The 20,888-nt window shown below is 40.7% G+C and overlaps 1 protein-coding gene across 2 annotated transcripts in view; it reads left to right on the top strand.

Annotated features, from left to right (window-relative positions):
* tsc22d2 (TSC22 domain family 2) overlaps positions 1-20,888 on the top strand; it is a 38,988-nt gene that overhangs the window by 3,106 nt on the left and 14,994 nt on the right. Inside the window, exon 2 of one of the 2 annotated variants that reach the window (XM_074636193.1) lies at positions 18,931-19,002. The exons of the other annotated variant lie outside the window; for it this stretch is intronic. Coding sequence (XP_074492294.1) covers positions 18,931-19,002 — 72 coding nt within the window. The remainder of the gene's footprint in view (positions 1-18,930; positions 19,003-20,888) is intronic. 2 annotated transcript variants of the gene reach the window in all.

Below are 20,888 nucleotides of genomic sequence, written 5' to 3'. Positions count from 1 at the left end.
GTGTTGCCACTCTTTGCCATTACAAGCAAGCAGAGTTTGAGAGGGGATGTTTGAGCCAAGAATGACCTAGATGAGATCTGGAGCGCACACACACACACACACACACACACACACACACGCATTGTATGTTGTGTATTTATTTTATTTATACCTCACTGTTTATCAGTGTACTCGGTTCTGCTCTTCAGGGCTTCTTATGAATGGTGCAACCAGAGGAGGAGGTGTTTGTTTTTGTGTGTGTGTGCTTTAGGAGGTTGATTTTTATCGCTCATAGTCTAGATATTCCTGAAGCTAATCATTGTTTATCGAGAGACTTTATCCCAGCAGCATTCACATATCAGTTGATTATGGGCTGAGGGCCGAAACATTGTGTGTTGTCACTGATTTCATGAGAGGAACAGCCAGTGCCCGTTTCCTAGTCATTCCCGTGTGTGTGAGAGAGGAGTGACATCAGTGGCTGTCTGTGTAGCTATGGTGATGCTGGCAGCAGGACAGGACAGGACGTGTCAGGGGCATGGAGAGGACAGACAGACAGACGGGCGCACACACACACACACCTGTGGCAATGATAGCAGGCACGTAATCCACCTGCGTCTGTGGCAGTGATGACATGGCCAGACTGAATCAGCAGGACGACGTCTGCCTTGTGCTCTGGCTCTCAGACGAGTCCCTGTTAGGCCTGTCCATGTCCATGTTGACACATCAGCTTAACAAAGTGTTGACTTGTTGCTGACCTGTTAGGATTAAGCTCCATCTTCTTCTTCTCTACACACTTCCTCATTTTCCCACAAGATTGTAAATTGTAGAGACTTGAAACTGCACGCATAAATTAAAGCTTTGTGAAATAGGGTCCCACATATGGCTGCTATAATTAAAGTGTAAAATGTTGCGCCTTTTTAAATCAGATTTAATTCCCACATGACATCCTCAGTCCAGTTGGTTAGTCTGCATACATGTTTTGGAGCTAATTTCCATAATTTCAAAACAATTTTTTTCCCCCAGGTGTTGTCCAATTTGCAACTAAATTGCTGCATAGCCTCTGGTGCCTCAGCCACACGTTGTAACCAATTTTCAGCAAATTAACATAAACAGTATGGGTGCAATTCGAGTTGACACCAGACTGAATATTGCTAAAACTTTCCTGAGGGTTTTGCTTGTTGATCACTTTGCACCAAATGTTTGTGCAACACATCAGCATGCTTGGTAAACCGACCACGTTGGACAGTAACATAGGGGACAGTGAACCAGAGACATCACAGACATGTACATAAGTTGTTGACCCTTTATTTAGTTTTAACTATGGCTGTCAATCGATTAAAATATTTAACAACACAAAACAATGAAAAATATTGTCCATTAACCCTCACAGGTACTGCATTTAGCATAAAAAATATGCTAAAATCATAACATGGCAAACTGCAGCCCAACAGGCAACAACAGCTGTCAGTGTGTCACCGTGCTGACTTGACTATGATTTGCCCCAAAACGCATGTAACTTTGACAGCCCTAGTTTTAACAAAACTTTGAATGGTCATTTAATCTATAATGCAAAGTAGATATGAAAAGTTTTATGTTAAGACTGGATAAGCCCCTGTATCTCGTATACTCTTTGCCTAAATAATGAGATTAGTGAACTGTTTTGTTGCTTTTCTATATAGATTCTTGCTGCTGCATACATGCACACACATATATATATTTTGGTTAACCTCGAAACTGGTGCAGTATTGAGTGAGGTTGTGGGGCCCAAAGACAAGTTGGCAGTCATAGGCATAAATTTAACTATTATCAGTTATAATTAAAATGCCTTGTTAACTTATAACTTTCTTGTAAATCTCAGCGAGGACCAAAAAAAAAAACATATTTCATGGAACACATGGACACAGATTTTCAAACTCGTATTGTTCTGTGAAAAAGCTCAGCCTCGTCGAGGAATCTGCTCCAAGTTTCATTGTTTGGTTCTGTTTTGAGTTAGAGTCCATCACAATAGTGGAACAAAGCATTGTGGGTGTGGAGAGACGTGAGAATAGAATAATTTCCCCTCAGCTTGGAATGGTTAGCATCTCTGCATCTCTGCCAAATACAGTGATGAAGCCGCCCCGGGACAAATCGGTTTCCTTCGATGGGAGCACTTGGCCTTTAACTCAATTACTTCTCCCAGGACAGCCCACCCTCCAATCCCCTTGTATTGTCTCAATTAGGAATGTCAATTATTCATCCATAGATTATATTTCTGAAGCTGAAGAACAGCGATATTTTAATTGTACAGTGAAGACAAATGCTGTCTGAAGCAGGTTCTGGTATAGAATTTACTGTATATCATTACATTTTACCCAGGAGAGGAGCACAATAATGGAGCTGGAATCTAACTGATTATGTGAATGAACAATATATCATTGATGAATTGTGTACATCCCAAATATTTACCTTTTCCTGACTTAATTTATAAGAATACCCCTGTGCAGCCCTGTGTGCTAGAGGCCTGCACACACTTTACCCTCCCTCACACAACAGCCTCACACTGTTGGTTGCTGTTTTTCTTGAGGCTGTTCCAGTCTTACCGGAAAACTGTTAGACTTTTTTCCCAGGGCTAAAAATTGTAGTATTGTTGAAGGAAGTGAATATTTTGCATATGTGATGAGAAGATCGTTTGAATGACTATAAGTAGGATTGCCCCTGCAGGCTTTTTAAACATTACTGTCTCACCTTTGCGCATATATACTTATTCACACTTGAGAGCAACCCAGTTCAGCCACAGTCTGTTGTTGGCTATTGAAGAGTATGAAATACAAGGGCGTGGGTGAAGGTTATTGTTCCTAGTCAGTGTGGGGATTCAAACTTACCACCATCTAGTCACAAGCATGGTTTTATAAACTTGAAAGACCAATGTGCAACAATTAGGGGGATCTATTGGCAGAAATGGAATATGATATTAATAAGTATGTTTTCTTTAGTGTATAATCACCTGAAAATATGAATCGTTGTGTTTTTATTACCTTAGAATGAGCCGTTTATATCTACATAGGGAGCGGGTCCTCTACACGGAGTCCACCATATTGCACCGCCATGTTTCTATAGTAGCCCAGAACAGACAAACCGAACTCTGTTAACTTTTCCTACTTGGGCCGGAGTCGATAACGTTACTCACTGCCGTCGCCGCCGCTTTCTCTCTCTCTTGCTTCACCACTCTACTCTTACAACAACTGGCTCTAGAGGACCATTCGCGATTTTGCGCCGTCCACCGTAGCGATCCTACATGCTTGGCACACGGGAGAAATTGTAATCTGCAACCTCAAAGCTTTACACCACCAGATCCTACACACTGTTCCTTTAAATTTGTTTCCGCCAGATTAAAAGACCGACTCTCATATCAGCAAACAAGCTGATGAACTTGGTCCGACAAAAGGAAAGTAAACCACCTGCCAAATTTACAAACCTCCTCGACATGTCTGATAGCCGACTTATATGATGTCACCGTGCCGTTGTGGAAACTCAAATACCAACGAGATTAATTTCTCCTCCTCACACACATTGAATGTCACATAACGTTGCAATCTGATTGGAAGCTTTTCTAAAAGGTCAGCTGCAAAGTGTGTGGGAGTTCAACTTGGTGGAAATTGTGAGTCGTCCCAGCTCCGACTGGGGTGAGTGTAGTGGCTCCTGCAGTTTGGAAAACAATGGTTTGACTGGTGAAGAAACACTTGGAGTTTGTTCAGTTGGACAAGCATTAGTGTTGAATGTTGGGGAGATGAGCAGAGTTTTAACAGCAAATTGTCTGAATACGTGTGTTTTCAGTGCTTGTACTGTAGCGCGTCCGTCCATTTTACCTCTTGGCAGTTTGACAGTTTAACACAAAGGGGGAGGGAGTGAGGACAGGGTGGGATGGAGAGTCAAGTTTGGGATGGGGCGTGTGTGTGTGTGTTGGGGGTTGTAGTTTGGTTGCCGCAGTGCCTGGAAACAAGGGAGCAGCTTATTTTCCACAGATAGCTGACCTGCCTGAACTTCCAGGGGACACATTCCAGGAGCCCTGAATGGCTGTGATTGTGGGATGCCCCGGGCTGAGCCGAGCCGACGGGTCTGCACCAGCTCTGTTTTTGGGACTGGACCACTGGCCCTGCCTCCTGTCTGTCTGTCTCCCTCTAATGTGTCTGTTCTGTCTCTCTGGCTCATGTTTTTTGTCTATCCCTAACTGAGCTGTTAACACTCTCCCTCTCTGCTTCTAAACTGCTGATGCAATTTTTCTAGGGCTGTCAATTGATTAACACAGTTAATTGCGATTAATCACAAATTAATTGCATATTTTTTATCTATTCAAAATGTACCTTAAAGAGAGATTTTTCAAGTATTTGATACTCTTATCAACATGAAAGTGGGCAAATATGCTTGTTTTATGCAAATGTATGGATATATTTATTATTGGAAATCAATTAACAACACAAAACAATGACAAATATTGTCCAGAAACCCTCACAGGTACTGCATTTAGTATAAAGAAATATTCTCAAATCATAACATGGCAAACTGCAGCCCAACAGGCAACAACAGCTGTCAGTGTGTCAGTGTGCTGACTTGACTATGACTTGCCCCAAACTGCATGTGATTATCATAAAGTGGGCATGTCTGTAAAGAGGAGAATCGTGGGTACCCATAGAACACATTTACATTCATATATCTTGAGATCAGAGGTCAAAGGACCCCTTTGAAAATGTCCATGCCAGTTTTTCCTTGCCAAAATGTAGCACAAGTTTGGAGCGTTATTTATCCTCTTTCGCGACAAGCTAGTATGGATTCCTTAGGTTTTCTAGTTTCATATGATGTCAGCATCTTCACTCTAGCTTTAAAACTGAGCCCGCTACAACCTAAAAACAGCAAGTTGCGTTAATGCGTTAAAGAAATTAGTGGCGTTAAAATTAATTTGCGCTAACGCATTATTATCCCGTTAGCTCTGACAGCCCTAAATGTTTCGCTTCCTATTCACATCATTGTCTTTTCTAGTTTAATTAATCAAGGGAGAAGCATTAGTTTATACACAAAGCTCTCTTATTTTTGCTTTTAAATATGGGCGAAAGTTTTAGTGTTGAGCAATCACCAGTGTTGGTGTTGGCTTTTAATGATGTCTCCTGGAACTACCCTCAGAGTGCTCATTAACTTGGTCCTGTTTCCAACGCTCCTCTCCTGCACAGAGGCAGAGCAAAAATAATGTCCTCATTTTGTGATGGTACAGTGAATTGTGTTTGATTTTAAAACATGTGAAGCTTGTTCTACGTTTATTAATGTTCATAGATCTGAAGAGGCCAGCGGTGTGAGGCAAAGTGGTTGAATAAGTTAGCATAGCAGGACCCACCCTGTTATCTCAGCAAGATGTGGTCAGCGGATCACTTCCAATTAGAGTGGACCTGCCAAAGCAAGTAAACAACCACGCTCCTGGCGGCCTACCATAACCAGCTCAGTTTGTGCTGGAAGCAAGGCCATTGAATCGGCCGCAGAGTATGTTGCAGGCTGTTCCTGGAATGAGTACAGTGTGCAAACTGTTGGTGTTTGTTGCCTTTTCCAAAATGGTCTCAGTACAAAACAGGTTAGACGCCTCTTTCGAGTGGTTGCAGCATGTTAAGTATGCACCGAGTCATTTGGCCTTGTTACCAGTCTGTACTTTGGACATGGCAGAGTGGGCTATGTTGAGCTGAGGGATATTTGTGTAATGTTCCAGTGTATGTGTTGTAAATTTGTACGTTTAACAGTTTGAGAATTTAATACATTTTGGACTGGTCTGAGGGGTTAAGTCAGTCTTTATGTTTTTATATACAAGTATGTAATAATAATGTATAAATCCCAAAATATCCCATGAAATAAGGAATAATCCCACAACATTAATTATTCATATCCAACATTAACTATTAATAGTTATTCTCAGACCGATGTTGCTGTTTGTTGTGTGTAGAGGTGCGTGAGTGTAAAGTAGTGTGGCAACGGCACTCTCCCGAAGCTTCGAATATTTCTCACCGAAGCTTTGAAGCCCAAAAAAAGGGTATTCGGGACAGCCGTATGTTGCTCTTAGATTAGTTTAGACAGTTTCACAAAAATAAAGACAGACTTATTTAAAGCCTAAAAAGTTAGTCACGCTAGCCCCAGGACTAAGAGCCATGTCTCCATGGTAACAATCAGTGAAAAAGAGAAAAGTATAGCTCATAATTTGTGGTTGGCTAACAATGTTGTAGAGTTTAGAGCTTTTAGAGGCTGTAGCTACCTTTTGGAAATATACAGCAGTGAAGACATTGTTAGTTGTTTTGTTTGTCCAAGGAAATCATCCTGAGCCACAGCATCTCAGTTCAAGTCGTTTGATTTGGTTTGATGTGTTTCATCGGTCAGTGATGTTTTTTTAAATTGATAAAGTCTTATTTTACCCAGACTTCGTGAAAAAGTAGTCCCACTTTAAGATAGTCAAGAACTAGACAGCTTTGAGCAGCAGATGAGTTTCTTTATCTTTGTGAAACCGGGCCGACTCGTTGATTGAAAATATTATCAAAAATGTATAATCGGGTTATTGCCCTTTTTCAAGCAAAAACGTCAAACATTCCCCAGTTCCAGCTTCTCAGATGTACGTTTTTTCTGCTTTTCCCTGTCATATGTGACAGTAAACTCAATATCTTCGGGGTTTTGAACGGTCACAAAAAAACAAGCAATCTGAAGACATCATTTTGTTGCCTTTTTTGTTTTCTGACGTATTATAGACAAAACAATAACAGAAATTAGGGATGCACCGCTCCGACTTTTTCTGTCCAGATACCTGGGCTTTGAATATCGGCCAATACTAATCCGATACCAGTGTTTATTTAACAAGCTGTATGCCTCACTGTGTGGAAGTGACTTGGATCATTCTCGTGTATGTGTAAGGCAACATCCGGCCTGACTTAAACATTGCTTTCCTAACTTTGTAAATATTACAAATAAATACATAGGTATAAATGTACTGAATTGTTCTTTATTAAAATAATGGTATCCGATAACAGATCGGCCCATTGTCACCAGTATCCAATCCAGCTCTTTGATTCAGCATCGGACCGCTATCTGTTTCGGTGCATCTCTGTTAAAAAATAATCACCATGAGAAACAGTGATGCAAGTTGTTTTCATACTTCAACAACAGCAGCATGTCAGTGTTGAAGTTCATCCAAACTAAGCACCTGTAGCCTGTAGCTCTCCCTCCAACAAGCTCACTCTGGCTGTGTCTTGTGACATTGATATACGGGTGCTGCTGTACTAAAACTGCAGCATGGAGCACACCGTGGAGGGTGGTATGTTAAAGGACTGAAATGTGTTTGAACTTTCTGTCAATGAGATATTTTAGTGCTTCTAAAAGTTCCTGACATCTGTGGTGCTTCCTCAGAAGTCATCTCACGTATTTCCGATTTTGCTGCCTCTGACCCTGTTGGTTTACAGTAAATTCAGATATTCTGATACAAAATTGAGGAAGTGAAAGAGAGGAAACAACCACTGGGCAGAAACTGGCCTCATCTCAGAGTGTGTCTGATGCCAATAATGAAGTGCAGGGGTGAAACATTTTCAGAGCAAGTAAAACACAATAGGGAAGAGGTAGAAGGAAGAAAATGCAAATCGGTTGGGGTAAATGGAGTGGTTAGGTGATTCAGCAGTTCTAGGACAATGCCTTTTTTGTTGAGGAGGGCTTTTAAGGCTGACCACAGATCAGAGCTTAGTCTTTAGCCATGGGGGAGACGATTTGACTGTAAGTCTGTGGGATATAAATGGCTCTAAATAAGCTAACCTGTTGCTGGAGAAAATGTGGAGCCGTGTGTCTCAGCCATTCAGTCTCCCAGAGTGGGGAAGCGAGGGCTGAACAACAGGGTTTCAGTGCCTGCGGCCCCCCCGGAGCCCCGAGATGACTGAATAGTGAGTAATGAGGATGTGTGGAAAGCATGGCAGGCAGCTGCATTTGAGTCATCCATCCTCTCTCTCTGTGCTCTCGCTCACTTTCAATGGGTGTCGTCTACTGATCTGCCTCGCTGGTGACTGTTCATCTGTTCTCTAGTCCTGTGTGTGTGTTTGTGGTGGTATGACAGTGTGGGATTGGCTGAGAGAGTTGAAGAGAGGCTCCAAGTTTAAAGAAAGACTGAATAAGAGTATTTTGGGGCTGCTCATGTTTGGCTTCTTCTCGGCGTCTCCAGGCTCTGGGAGCCTTTTTTTCTTTTTCTCCAGTGTCTTTTTCAATCACCATTCACTGCCTGCATTGTTTTTTTTTCCAGTCTGTCCCAAACTTCTTCCCAACTGGTTGTCTCTGGGAACTTAAGTTCACACACAGTGAGACAAATCACTTCTAGGATTAGAGTTGTTCCGATACCAATATCAGTATCGGAAATGTTTCCGATACTGCTCAAAATTCGGGATTGGTTAGCCTTCACTGTGCTGTCACCCTGGATGTATCATGGCTGCCACTGGCAACTACTGTTTTAGAGCAACAAAGAAGAACTGATTGCAGATAATTTGTGACATAATAATAATAATAACTATGTATTTTCTTATCAAGCTGGTATCAGATCGGTACTCAGTATCGGCAAATACGGCAAGTTCAGGTATCGGAATTGGTATAGGGAAGGAAAAAATGTTATCGGAACATCTCTATCTAGGATAGAAGATAATCCTTGAATTCAGTTTTTACTGTTTTGAATTTATGGATGCCACATTTCCCGCAACTGAGAAGTGAGGACTAGTAGATTGTCATACTGATTTGAGGCTGATATCACGGGTGGGAGACACCAGTGGCCCCACGATGCGATATTATCACGATACTTAAATCACGATACAATCTTACCGAGATTTTAAACATTTTGCGATCAGCTGAGTATTGCGAAAAGAGATGTTGCGATTTATTACCTTTTTCAACTGCAAATTATGCAGTTTGTCAACATCTGTTTTATCTAATAAGATGATTTCAGTTGTGAGTCGTTAAGATTGTTAAGGGGTTTATAGTTTTTATAATAAAAAATCAATACTTGACGTCCATGTATTGACGCAATATTACAACGCAAAATATTGCGATGCTGTATTTATTCTTTTCCCCCACCCCTAGCTGATATCATTATCTACATTTGAGAGGTTTAAATTCTATAGGGAAATATTCTTTTTTAACATAAACACATAGCATAAACAAACATTTTTAAATAAATATCCCTTTAATGTGATTATTGAAAGAATTGCGAGAAAATAGCCAATATATTGGTCTAAGATGTGAAATGAACAGTTGTTATAAGAACTGCAATGAACGATAGTTTTAATTACTGATTAATCTTGCAATTATTATTTTGATAAATCGATTATTTGTAATTAAATTATAAAAAATCGTATAGTTTTTCGTCTTGTCTTAAAAAATATATTTTCCCCTTGTTTGAACTGTCGCAGGCGCCGCCTGGTAGTAATGTTACTACTAGGCACCGGTAAAACGTGTGGCACTTTCAGTTTGTCGCTTTTCCTTCAGCGCAGGTGTGTAATTTCAGCTGGGAGATGTGTTGGAGCGGCGGAGCATCGTAAAATACATTTCACTCAAATACGACAGAAACAAAATAAGACTCACCAAAACCGTCTTACCACTGTTCCAACAATTTGATCAAAATAAACCTTTAATTCATTAAGTTAGATTTAAAAATGTGCCGACTCTACGCACTGTTTTTCCCCACTGTCGGAGCAGCTATTTCTGCTAGAAAAGTGACTTAAACAATGAATTGATAACACATTTGCTATCAATATCTATATTCTTATAGATTCGTATTCATACTATATCTATCAATCCTGTCAGTTGTGTAGGTTCAGTGGTGGAGTCACTCAGAGATTTTCTTTTTCCCACAAGTTCTCATCAAGTTGACATGAGCACAAACTGCTCTGAAAGCCAACTAAGGTCACATCTGCTCTGCAAGTTGAGTCAAACATCCTTTCAGACGATGCAAATTCTTTAGGGTACTTTTTTTTTTTTCTGTCTTCAACTGAGAAAGGCGCTGGTTTTTACAAGAACCCACGTTTCCTGCTGTACTTTGAACTCCGCTTTCGTATTCTGTCAAACACTTCCTCTGTTGTCGTCTTCCTCTTCTCCTTCTCAAGTCATCTCGAGTGTCTCCCCTCGTCAGCAGCCAACCACTCTCTGCCCCCCCACCTCCTCCAGTGTCTTACAATGAGCAGGTTATTGCAGGGAAACGGACGTGAGTCATTGTGGCTGCGTAGACTGATAACGGTTTATTCCCTCATTTGAAATCACGGTGCCGAGCAGATGGCACCTGAACTTATCACTGAATCTGAAGTTTCACTTGTCAGAAGTGCCTGAACTCGTCCTCTTTTTAGGCCATCCAGATTATATCATTTATCTCCTAGCTTCCAACAAATAACTTCCTGTAATTATGAGATTAGGTTTTATTGTGTATTGTGTAACTGCTGCCACTTAGGAAATTCTTTTCATAACTCCTCGTTGAACTTATTGCGTCATGCAGTTGTGAATCAGACTCTGTTCACTTGATTTCTTTAGCAAAAATGCTGACATCTATAAAAACTCACATAGTTATTGTGATAATCAGAGGCTTTTTAATTTGCTATTTTAACACTGTCAGTCTTTTTTGGCCTTTTAAGAACCCTCAAGAGGCATGTTGACCTCCTGGTTAGCACTACGGTGAGGTGTGATGATGACTGGTTCATTCTGAGCTTTCACACCTTCATGCCTCGGTATTCTTCATCTGAGTCAGCCTCTAACTTTAACATGTTAAAACATTTCAACCACGTTCTCTATCTATCTTACAACAGTGAAACAGGAACACAGCTGAAAAGTAACATCACGTGTTAACTGAAGAAGTGCACTTAAAACCCTTTGGAGTAATCTTTTGTAAGAAAAAAAAACATGTTTCAATTAATATTTATGGTTTCTCACCATAAATATGAATTAAGTAGTTCTATCTATAAACTATGTTTTTGATTTCTACATTCAGTACTCTGCTCTGCCACTTTGTTACCCTCGGCGCCGGCTCGGATCGAGGTCAGCCAAAAAGAGTCCACACCAAACAATGGAAAATATTCCTGTGCTGTCAGTGAATGCACCTCAGCAGCTGAAACCAGGAAGGGCAGTGCTTTGGCATTTTGTCATTGAAGTAAGATTACAACAAAACATATTTGACAGTGTGACAGTCCCTGCTGAGGCCACCAAAGACACCAAAAAGTAGGTTTCGCGGAAGTCATGATGAATAATGAATACTTTTACTTTCTATACTTACACATAATTTACATTCGTATGCAAAATCTTTACTTTTTCCCAATACAGTTTTCCTATTTTAGTATTGCTAATAAAGCTAAAGCTTTAACAATACTGTTCATGACTAATTAACACATGAATGTGTGTAATGATTAACATGGCATTAAGATTTTTGTATTCATACACTGTACCTTAGAGAAGTGCAGAGAAATTAAATGTGAAATGGTAATGTTTTTTTGTTTTTTTTAAACTAAAGAGACTAGAGAAAGCAGAGAAACACAGGAGAGGTGAAGTGTGATAAATGAATAAGAGGATTTACTTGGCTCAAAGAACGACCAACAAAGCAGCAGAACTGCTTTTTTTTTTTTTTTTTTTTTTTTTTTAATATAAACGTCAAACCTGTCGAAGATGTTTCTAATGCGGCTTCCACATTGGACGTGGTGTGCGCTGTGCACGCTGCTTGGTTCAGCGCAGATCTGACCAGATGTTCTGGGAAGTCGTAGAGGAGTGCGCAAAGCAGGCAGGGTTTTAAAAAATTCTAGCACCCATACCAGACTAAGCTCGTCATTTCGTTGTTGCTAGCAATGGTGGTGCATCTGTGTCATGCTAAAAAGTGTGCACGCTGCCCTTTACTGCTTCTTTTGCACGTCTGGTTAGATGCTAGCTGCATTTCGTTGTCACTTTTGTCACAGCCCAATTCAAAAGCTGGGACAAAGATGGGAGACCAGGCGAGTTTCGACGTGATTAATAAGCATATTTATTTACAAAATAATAACAAGGTACAGAACAATTGTGGAATTCGGTAGATCAGTCATGTAAGCATGTATGGATGTGTCTGCAGCAAACAAAATCCAAAACAGCAGCTTAATTCAGCAACCACACCAGGCCCAAGTGTGACTCATTAAGCTAATGACGACCCAGATCCTGCAACAAAGGACACCGGGACATCTTGTCGAGCAGAGGGGTCTTCACAGTGTGCAATGACTATAAAGTTCTGATCTGTTAAAGTGGTTTCCAACTAGGTTGAAAACCATTTTCCAAGATAGGCTTTTCCTCCTGATGTCACGATATAGGCGGACACTGGTGTCATATAATTCAGGGAATTCTGAAGCTTCCAAAAATTAACTTTTTATCCAATTTTACTTCCATGCCTGGCTGCCTGCCTCGCTCCTATTGGCCTGTGGGGCATTTGTCACAGTGTGCCGTGATTGTAATGCCCGCAAGACACACCCAGAGTACGGTATGTAAAAGGAGTTGGTTGTAATTTGTCTGAGGAATCTGCTAGTGCTTTATTTGCACGGAGTTATGAATGTCCAGGCAGCTAGCAATACAACAGTAGTATGGTATTGGAACAGTTGCAATAACACTTCCACGGTTAGAAGTATGGCTCCTTCTGGGACCATGTATGATAAACTGAAGGAGTGTAAGATAATTATTACAATGTTTGTTGGATAGAAAATGATAAAAGGAGACCATGCCAGAGTGAGATTGTAAACTTAAAGGCAAACTAATTCTTGTAGAGATAGACCAGTGTTATTACACAGCAGCTGACAAGCCGAGACAGAAACAGACCCGAGGGCCAGTGTGGCAAAGTTCACTTGGCCAGCGTCACGCTTCAGGAACCAATTCTACACTTTATTTAACCGGCGGAGTCGATGAACTTGAGCCCTGCTAAGTGAAATTGAGCAGATAGGGGCGGCTTTGTAGCTCCAGGCCCGACGCTATCAGCTGCGATCCAGCTGAATGAGCCACCCCACATCTGACTCATCTGCACTCATGGTAACAATTATGTGTAACCAGAACAGAAATTAACACCCTCAGTTTACGAGAATGCTCATATCAGTGTGACATATTTTCACTCATCTTTCACTGACTTTACATGCTTGCTGGTCTTTGCTGAGGTGTTCGAGCCTGCCTTTAACATTGCTGAAGCGTGAGCTGTGAGCTTATTGACTGAGGTTTTTGAAGTTGAGTCATAAATACCCCAACAGACCTCTCTTCTCTGTCCAACGTGCTGTAGCCTCCCATAGGAGTGTGGGCAGGAGTGGTAAGCTGCACAGCTGGGACTCTGCCTGACTCGCGTATGTATGGCTGCAGGCTTGGCCACATGCAGAGGGTCACGTCCCTGTTTGCTCTTCCTCTCTCTCCCACGGCATCTCCTAATCACTACATTATGAGAGGAAATCCTCCAACTGCAACCTCCCTCCTGCATCAGGCTTTATCCACAAAAATGTGTATGATATGAACAAGGAGAGTTTTGTATGCAGGACATGAAGATAAAGATATATAGAGAGGCGAAGTCCCTCCACTAATTCGTGGCGCAATTCAAACAGGCTCAAAAAAATTATTGTCTCTTGCCGTTTACTACCGTTCATATTTTTTTCTGAAATAAGGTCCCATGCTGGTCCACCGGAAGGGACGGGACTTCGCCTCTCTATAGTCACATGTGGAGGGATAAAGTCTGTGTGTGCACTCATCAAAGAGTTGGCTGCAGGAAAAACAATTTCAGCGAAACAACCCACAGTTTAAATTGTGTCGTGCTGCCTGTCCTGAGGATTTTTGTCTCTATGGACTTGTTTTTAAGTTAATTTAAAGGGAGGGAATTTAATTTGTGTGCTTCCATTGGAAACAGAAGCTTTCCTCAAGTGACCCGGGGGGGGCGTGTTTTCATTCAGGCCCATGCAGCAGCTTAAGGATTGAATGGGAGGGGGTTTACAGGCAAAATCCTGCTCGCAACTCTATTCTTCATCTTGTGTATTCTGTGCCGTGATTGTTAACCTGTCAGAGCTCAGGGGATTTTTATGGACATACTTGTTTTTTTTATAAGTTCCTGTTCCACAGCAGGGAGCTGGAACATCATCAAACCATTATGTCATTGTTGTTATATCACATGTAATAGAATAGTTTTTGAATGACCATTTTCTATTCTGAAAACATTTGTCATCACGAATCAGAATTTCTGTATCCTAAACTTTGCATACTGCTGCAAATAGTTCCTCATGTTTGACTTGACAGGCTCTTTATGTGCGATAAAGAGTCGTGACACGAACAAAGCTTCTCTATTGACAGAAGTTCTGGCTGCTAAATCCCTTGTCAAGCACGCATCATGAGACTGGGGAACGGCCTGTCAGATCTGACAGGATAGTGTGACGTTGCTTCAGGCAACTCGCCCAACATGAGAGTGAGACCTGTCTATGACCATGTCCTAGCTTGATTATGACATACATTTCACTGATCTTTATTTGTTTAAAATGATTAATAGGCAGGAAGAGAGAAGTATCATAATGTTCATTACCGAACTGCATTGTTTCTGCGACCTTTGCATCAACAACCTGATACTTTCTACATATCTTGTCGGGTAAAGAGACCCAGACGAGATGGGTGGGATGAGGATGACTTCAATCACTCACCTAACATTGGATGGAGTCATGCAAATAGTGAACAAGCTGTGGCCTGAGCTAGAGAAGAAACTCACTTTATTGTCATTGGCAGTTACGCACATCAGTCAAATGGCAAGATAAGTGCACCATATATTAATGCCTGAGGGGTGCACATGAGTTTTACTTGGGGCTGTAGGTCAACGAGAAGGTTCGATTTGCATATACCCAACGACAAGTTACGACAGATCAACTAGGCCAAATTGTTCTGATGTCTTAACGTGACGGAGCATGAACTGTGCTGTGTAAGGCGACGACTTTTATATGATCGTAATTGAGGATCTGATTAACTCTGTGTGATGACGGCTGCAACTAACGAGTATTTGTAATATGCAGAGTAGAGTGCTGAGTCGATATGTGTTGTGTCAGAAAAATAGAGAAATTTTGCCATTATATTGCCAAAGCTCAAGGTGACTAACATCACACAAATATCTTGTTTTATCCAACCAACACTCCAAAACCCAAATCTGTTCAGTTTACTATCATATACGGCAAAGAAAAGCACCAAATCCTCACATTTGAAAAGCTGGAACCAGCAAAAGTTTGGCATATTTGCTTGAAAAAAACAAAAACCTTAAACGATCAGTCAATGATCAAAATAGTTGCTGATTCCTTTTCTGTCGATCGATTTATTGTTTCAGCTCTGTATCTGATTAGATTTAATGACTGCATTATTCATCAGCTGTATGAAATATGACAGGTCTGTGGGCTATTCATGTTTTATTAATGTATTGATTTATTGGGTTGGATCAGTATTTGTGTTGTCAAACTCAGACTTTTCTCAAATTTTTTTCATTCCGACTACACCAGACATATTTGAGTTGCATTATTTAATCAGTGTTGGTACAGTTGCAACCTTTCTCAACTTCATTCATACTTTACATGCATGACTGTGACCCGTTTTTTAAATTTAATGTATGCTTTTTAAGCTCTGTCAGATGATTCTTAATGTACGGTAGTACTGTGACTGAAGTGTCGACACCGACGAAGGGCTGCTGCTGCTGTTGTGATTTTGCTGCGTTGTTGGTGTAGAAAACGTGTTTGTCTTGTAATCTCTTTAAATTAAGTGATGCCTACTTGTGAGGTGGTCTTAAAACCTGCTCTAAAACATAAGTCTACCTAGTTGTCTATTCTATACTGGCCTGTGAACAGTACACATTATAAAGAGAAAGGCCAAACAAACGTGCCTTTTAAAAGTGGCCTTTACAGTGCTGTGTACTGCATGCTACATAAAGGACTGGAAAACACACTTTTCTAGTTCAGTCCTACAATTCCTGCTGCAGAGGGTGAGGTTGCTGAAGGGCGTTCATGTGAGGCGACGCGCCACATCTCCCTATTTCCCCTAACCATTTTCCCTCTTCCATTATTTTGAATTGCTGCTTTTCTCTCAGCTTCTCTTCATGTATCTCTGATTGTCTCCTCTCTGACTGATGAGCTCGTCATGCATACAAAATTCTGCCCCTGTCTCAATAACATCAGGAATTTTAGCTCGTTCAGAGAGCCGAGCTCACAGCTGCCGTGTTGAGCTGTGTTGTTTGTGAGCTCTTTAAACTTGCAGCGGTGTCTAAATACCTCACCAGTGCACGAGGAAACTCGAAGGTCCTGAGCTGCTGTTTGTGGGGTGTGGCGCAGATAAATCTGTCATGTGCTCAGATATGGAAACTCGGGCCGTAAATCACTCTCAACAGTGATGCCAATTTAGTAGTGGATGGTTAGACCTGCTTTTTGTAGTTTCCTAACAAATTTCTTTTATCCCGCCTGTTTTTGTGTTTCAGTCCTCCAGGGTCTTGTATTTAGTGGAACTCTCCACTTTACGATTTTGTAGACCACCCCTGCTCTTATTGTAGGACACACCTTTCACACAAAGTTTTACAGTTACTGCAAACAGAAGGGTAACTGACACGAAACTTGAACCCAGCAGGAGCATGCGCTTGTCCGATTTTTGAGCTGTTACATGATGCCTCACCTAGTTTCGTTGTTTGTTTGTTGTTTGTAGCCACTGGGGTTCGCTGAAAGTTATTTTGGTTTGAAATTCATCCTCTCTTTTTCAGTTTAGTGAAAAGCTTTAAATTGAATTGAATTTGCCTGTCAAAGAATTAAATGCAGATCGGAACAATTTATTTTTATGGCCTCAAAGTGCTCGCGACCATGCACGCTGAAGAAGATGTATGCAGCCATGGTACTTAAAGGCACTTTGACTAAAATAGTTCACCAAATTCAAGTATCTAAAGTTAATTTACAACATATAGTGCTTTTCTAGATCCGATTTCACAAAGTGCTTCCCAATAAAAGACCAAGACATAAAATACAGACTTTATATGACTGATAAAAACAATAGAATCAAACTAGAAGAGGCTCAATTAAGTATACGTCCATATGCTCGCTGCTGTAGTTATAGTTGAAGAGGCAGTCGACAACAATTACTAAAAGAAGTTGAAATTGCAATTGAAAGAAATTGATGTTTCAGTTGAAGTTTAAGTGTAAGCTGAGTGAAGTTGAAATAAAAGTGCTGAAAGGAGTTGAAATGTCAGCCAAAGTGTAACCTTAACAAACCAAAAGAAGAGAAAATGTCATCCGTCTAATACTATACGAACATTTTCACTTCAAATAAATGGGTCTGTATTTTTGTAGTCAAGCTTATTGGACTGTTTTTATATTCAGACATCCAGGACTGAGATTTGTTGCCAGGTTCTATCATTAACATCCTGTGCTAGCAGTTACCTGAATGCTGATTAATATTTTACGAGGTTGGTAATTTCATCTCCCCTCAGGAAAACCACCCCTGTTTGGAGTTCACTTTCTATTCTACAAATCAGTCTGACCAAATAGATTTATTAGATTAGTAGTATTATTAAATTCTTAAGCGTTAATAGATGACAGGAACAGTTCACTTCCTGTCCAGATCCTCCCTGATCGGTGGTGACCTTTGACATTGTTTACTGGACACAATATCCCATGATTAAAAATGTGTCGTAGAGTCAAAAAAACATTAGTTTCACATCTATCCAAAACAAACAGTCATGTATTAAACTTAAAGCATCATGTCATTACACTTCAGACTACATGGCTACATAATTTGTCGAATTTTAAATCTATTTAAGCATTTTTGGGGTTCTAGTTTAGAAATAAATGGACACCTGTCTGTTTGCCGGTATTCATTTTCTGGGTTTTACAGATGCACACAGATGTTTATAGTACCAAACAAACATTTTGCATTAGTTTTTTTTGGTTTAAAACATTTTTAAACACGTTAATATACTTGAAGAATGTTGTTGCCACATCTTACAGCAGAACCTGTTGATGAAACCAGATGTTGGTTTAGTTCTGAAATGTTTAAGTTAAATCCTTGAGATTTCAGTCTTGGTTGATTTGGCGACACCCTGTTTACTGGTGGCAACAGCAAAAATTTGGTTTAATACTTCAGGTCCCAGAATACTGAGGGTAGCAAAACAAACTATTGTTGTTTTAACGAAGAAGTCAGGCAATAATTAGCCTTTTCCCATCAGTCGGTGAGCAACCGTGTTCTGATTTTATGCTGCACATGGTATTGAGTCTGCGAACAGCAAAAGTAGTTGGTTACCTCGCTCTGCTCTTCATCTATCAGCTCTCTGTGGCAGCTCCTTCTTGTTCCATTACTTCCCGGAAATGGCTGTTGTCTCGTTTTGTAGACGCATTTTCAATGAACGATAGCGGTCAGAGTCAAGCTCACTGACTAACAAACCCGTTGCATTTCTTGTGACTACTTCATAATAAAAGTCAACTTGTGTTTTGCCAGTTAAATGCTTTTAATGTGAAGTTGCAGCAGTAGGAAATGTTTGGTTTGCATTAGCATTGCAGTACTTTCATCATTGGGCCATAGGCTCAATCACCATTGTGTTAAATGAAAATCTTGGAGATTGCCACTAAAAGGTTATTATTTGATTTGATTTTGATATTTCAAATGACAATGAACAAGAAGATGTGAGAAATTGATGCAGGTTGGATATGAATGTAGGCCTTGGAAAGATATGCCCCATAATGCGCTTGGTCTTGCTTCATCGTGCCATTTCTGCAAAGGGTCTGGGCTATCAATCTGGATTGTATCATCATTTCCTCTGACCTGACCTCTCAGTGTGGTTCAGGATCCTCCTCTACTCTCATTCACAATCTCTCCCTCATTTCTCTCTCTCTCTCTCTCTCTTTCTCACTCTCCCAGCGTACATGTTTCCCTTCCTTTACTCATGTTTCTCTTGTCTCTGTTTCCTCCCCCATTAAAATGCAGGAACCCGTCCACAGCTTTCTACCAGGCTTTCCGGCCTAGCAGATTACGAGGGTCAAAGCCTGTCAACGATAGGTATGAGCTCGGGTGTGTTTACTTCGTGTGTGTGTGTGTGGCCTGGACTGGCTGACTAAACCAGACCCTGCACCCCATCAACCCAGCACACCTTGCAAGAAAATGTCCATTTTGGCTCGTCGTTTAGCTGTAGTTTAGCTGTCGTTTATGGAGTCTTGAAGTGTCATTTTTTCTGAAAACACATCAATAACTGTCATCAGGGTGAGACACTGTCATCAATTTCCAGAGGACATTGTCATTCGACTTGCACTGTTTGCAAGTTAAACTCGGATGTCATTGCGGTTCCCATCTGACCGCAGCCGCATTAAGTGTTTAGACCCACAATACGCATTTTTTTACACTCACTTTGCATGTTTTATTTGATTAAGAACATTTCAAAAAGTACAATTTATAGTTTTAAAGATTAGGATTTCCCCGTGTGGTGGATAGGCCTGGGTTAAAGGACCACCACATTTAAAATCATTTCTTTGTACTTGGTTTAAGTGGAGAGATTTAGTAAGTAAATAATATTTAGATAGCAAAATTTCAAACAGGGAGACAAATCAAAGAATACATCTCTCATTATATTTTAAATGCTGTGTCATACACATTTCTGCTGTAGTGCCAGAGGAAAAAACTATATGATCTGAAAAAATAATCACATGAAGATTGTCAGATTGGCAAAAACATTCTATCAGCAGCTTTAGTGTTGCATTCAAAAACAATTATTTCTCTCTATCTCTACTTTCCTCCCTGTTGAAAGAAAAAAATGGCATTTTGAGACCAACTACTGAATTAAATGACTTGTCAAGCTGGACATTTCAGTAGCTGCAGAGTGTGTAATGCATGGTGAAAGCATGGCACTGTAGGAAGCGTCCGGGTGCATTTTGTGACACTTTGCGCGTCTACATTCTGCCCGTCACGAGGATCCGGTGCTCGGGTTTCTCTTGCCCCTACGACTTGTTATTGCACAGTGCCAGGGGGTTTCAGCACTGTAAATAACATATGACGGTGAGATAACATGACAGCGGTTGCCTTGTATTACGTCACATTCTCTGAAGTCTGTTTTGTATTCTGAGATGAGAAGCTGGTCATTACTGACATGGATTCATTGACCCAGGGAAGTGGAAAACTATCAGTGGAGAAACGATTAACAAACAATTTAAAGATGGCTTTAGGAAATTATGGTGGGTATTTTCACTGTTTTTATAGACTTAAATAATTGAGAAAAAAACTTGTCATATTAATCAGTAATGAAAAAATTCCTAACTCCTCTTTAAAGGTGCTAAATTCGATATCCAGAGCATTAATATAGCAGCAAACAACTATTTGCTATGTAAAGATATAGAGGAGTAAAGTCTACCTGAGCAGAGAATGAAGTCACTTTCCCTCTGTGTGTGTTGTGATCCGAGCTTCTCCGTGCTTTGTAGACATAGTCGGGCCGTCCTTGCTTGCATTTTAGTGCATGTGAGCTTCACCCCCTGGTTAGCTCACGGCCTCCGCTCTGCATCGCTCTCATATGGCAGTTACAGCTGATAATGCCGTCCCGACTCGTCGTGGAAGCGTAGCACCAACCCTCCGATTCCCCCCCAGGTAAACACTGTTAGCTTTGTCAACACTTTCAACTTTGTTTGTCACTGTTGGCGCTGTTAGCACCGTTCGCTGTGAGCCGCCCGGCTCGCCGTTGAGAGGATATAGAAATTCTCCCAATCCCATATTTATCACCTTTTGATATATAATTTAAAGTTGTTATCCAGACAGGGACTGTCATCCCCTGCTGTGTAAAGACAACAATACTGAGAAAATACTGCTGCAAAATGATATCTTATTTAATAGCCAACATTGACCACGGTCTCCAAGGTGTCTGTTTGTGTTGCTGCACGGATTTCAGACATCATGAGCAGATC

This window comes from Sebastes fasciatus, chromosome 5 (genome assembly GCF_043250625.1).
Source record: "Sebastes fasciatus isolate fSebFas1 chromosome 5, fSebFas1.pri, whole genome shotgun sequence".
Taxonomy (NCBI): domain Eukaryota; kingdom Metazoa; phylum Chordata; class Actinopteri; order Perciformes; family Sebastidae; genus Sebastes; species Sebastes fasciatus.
This window is presented reverse-complemented; position numbering and strand designations above follow the sequence as displayed.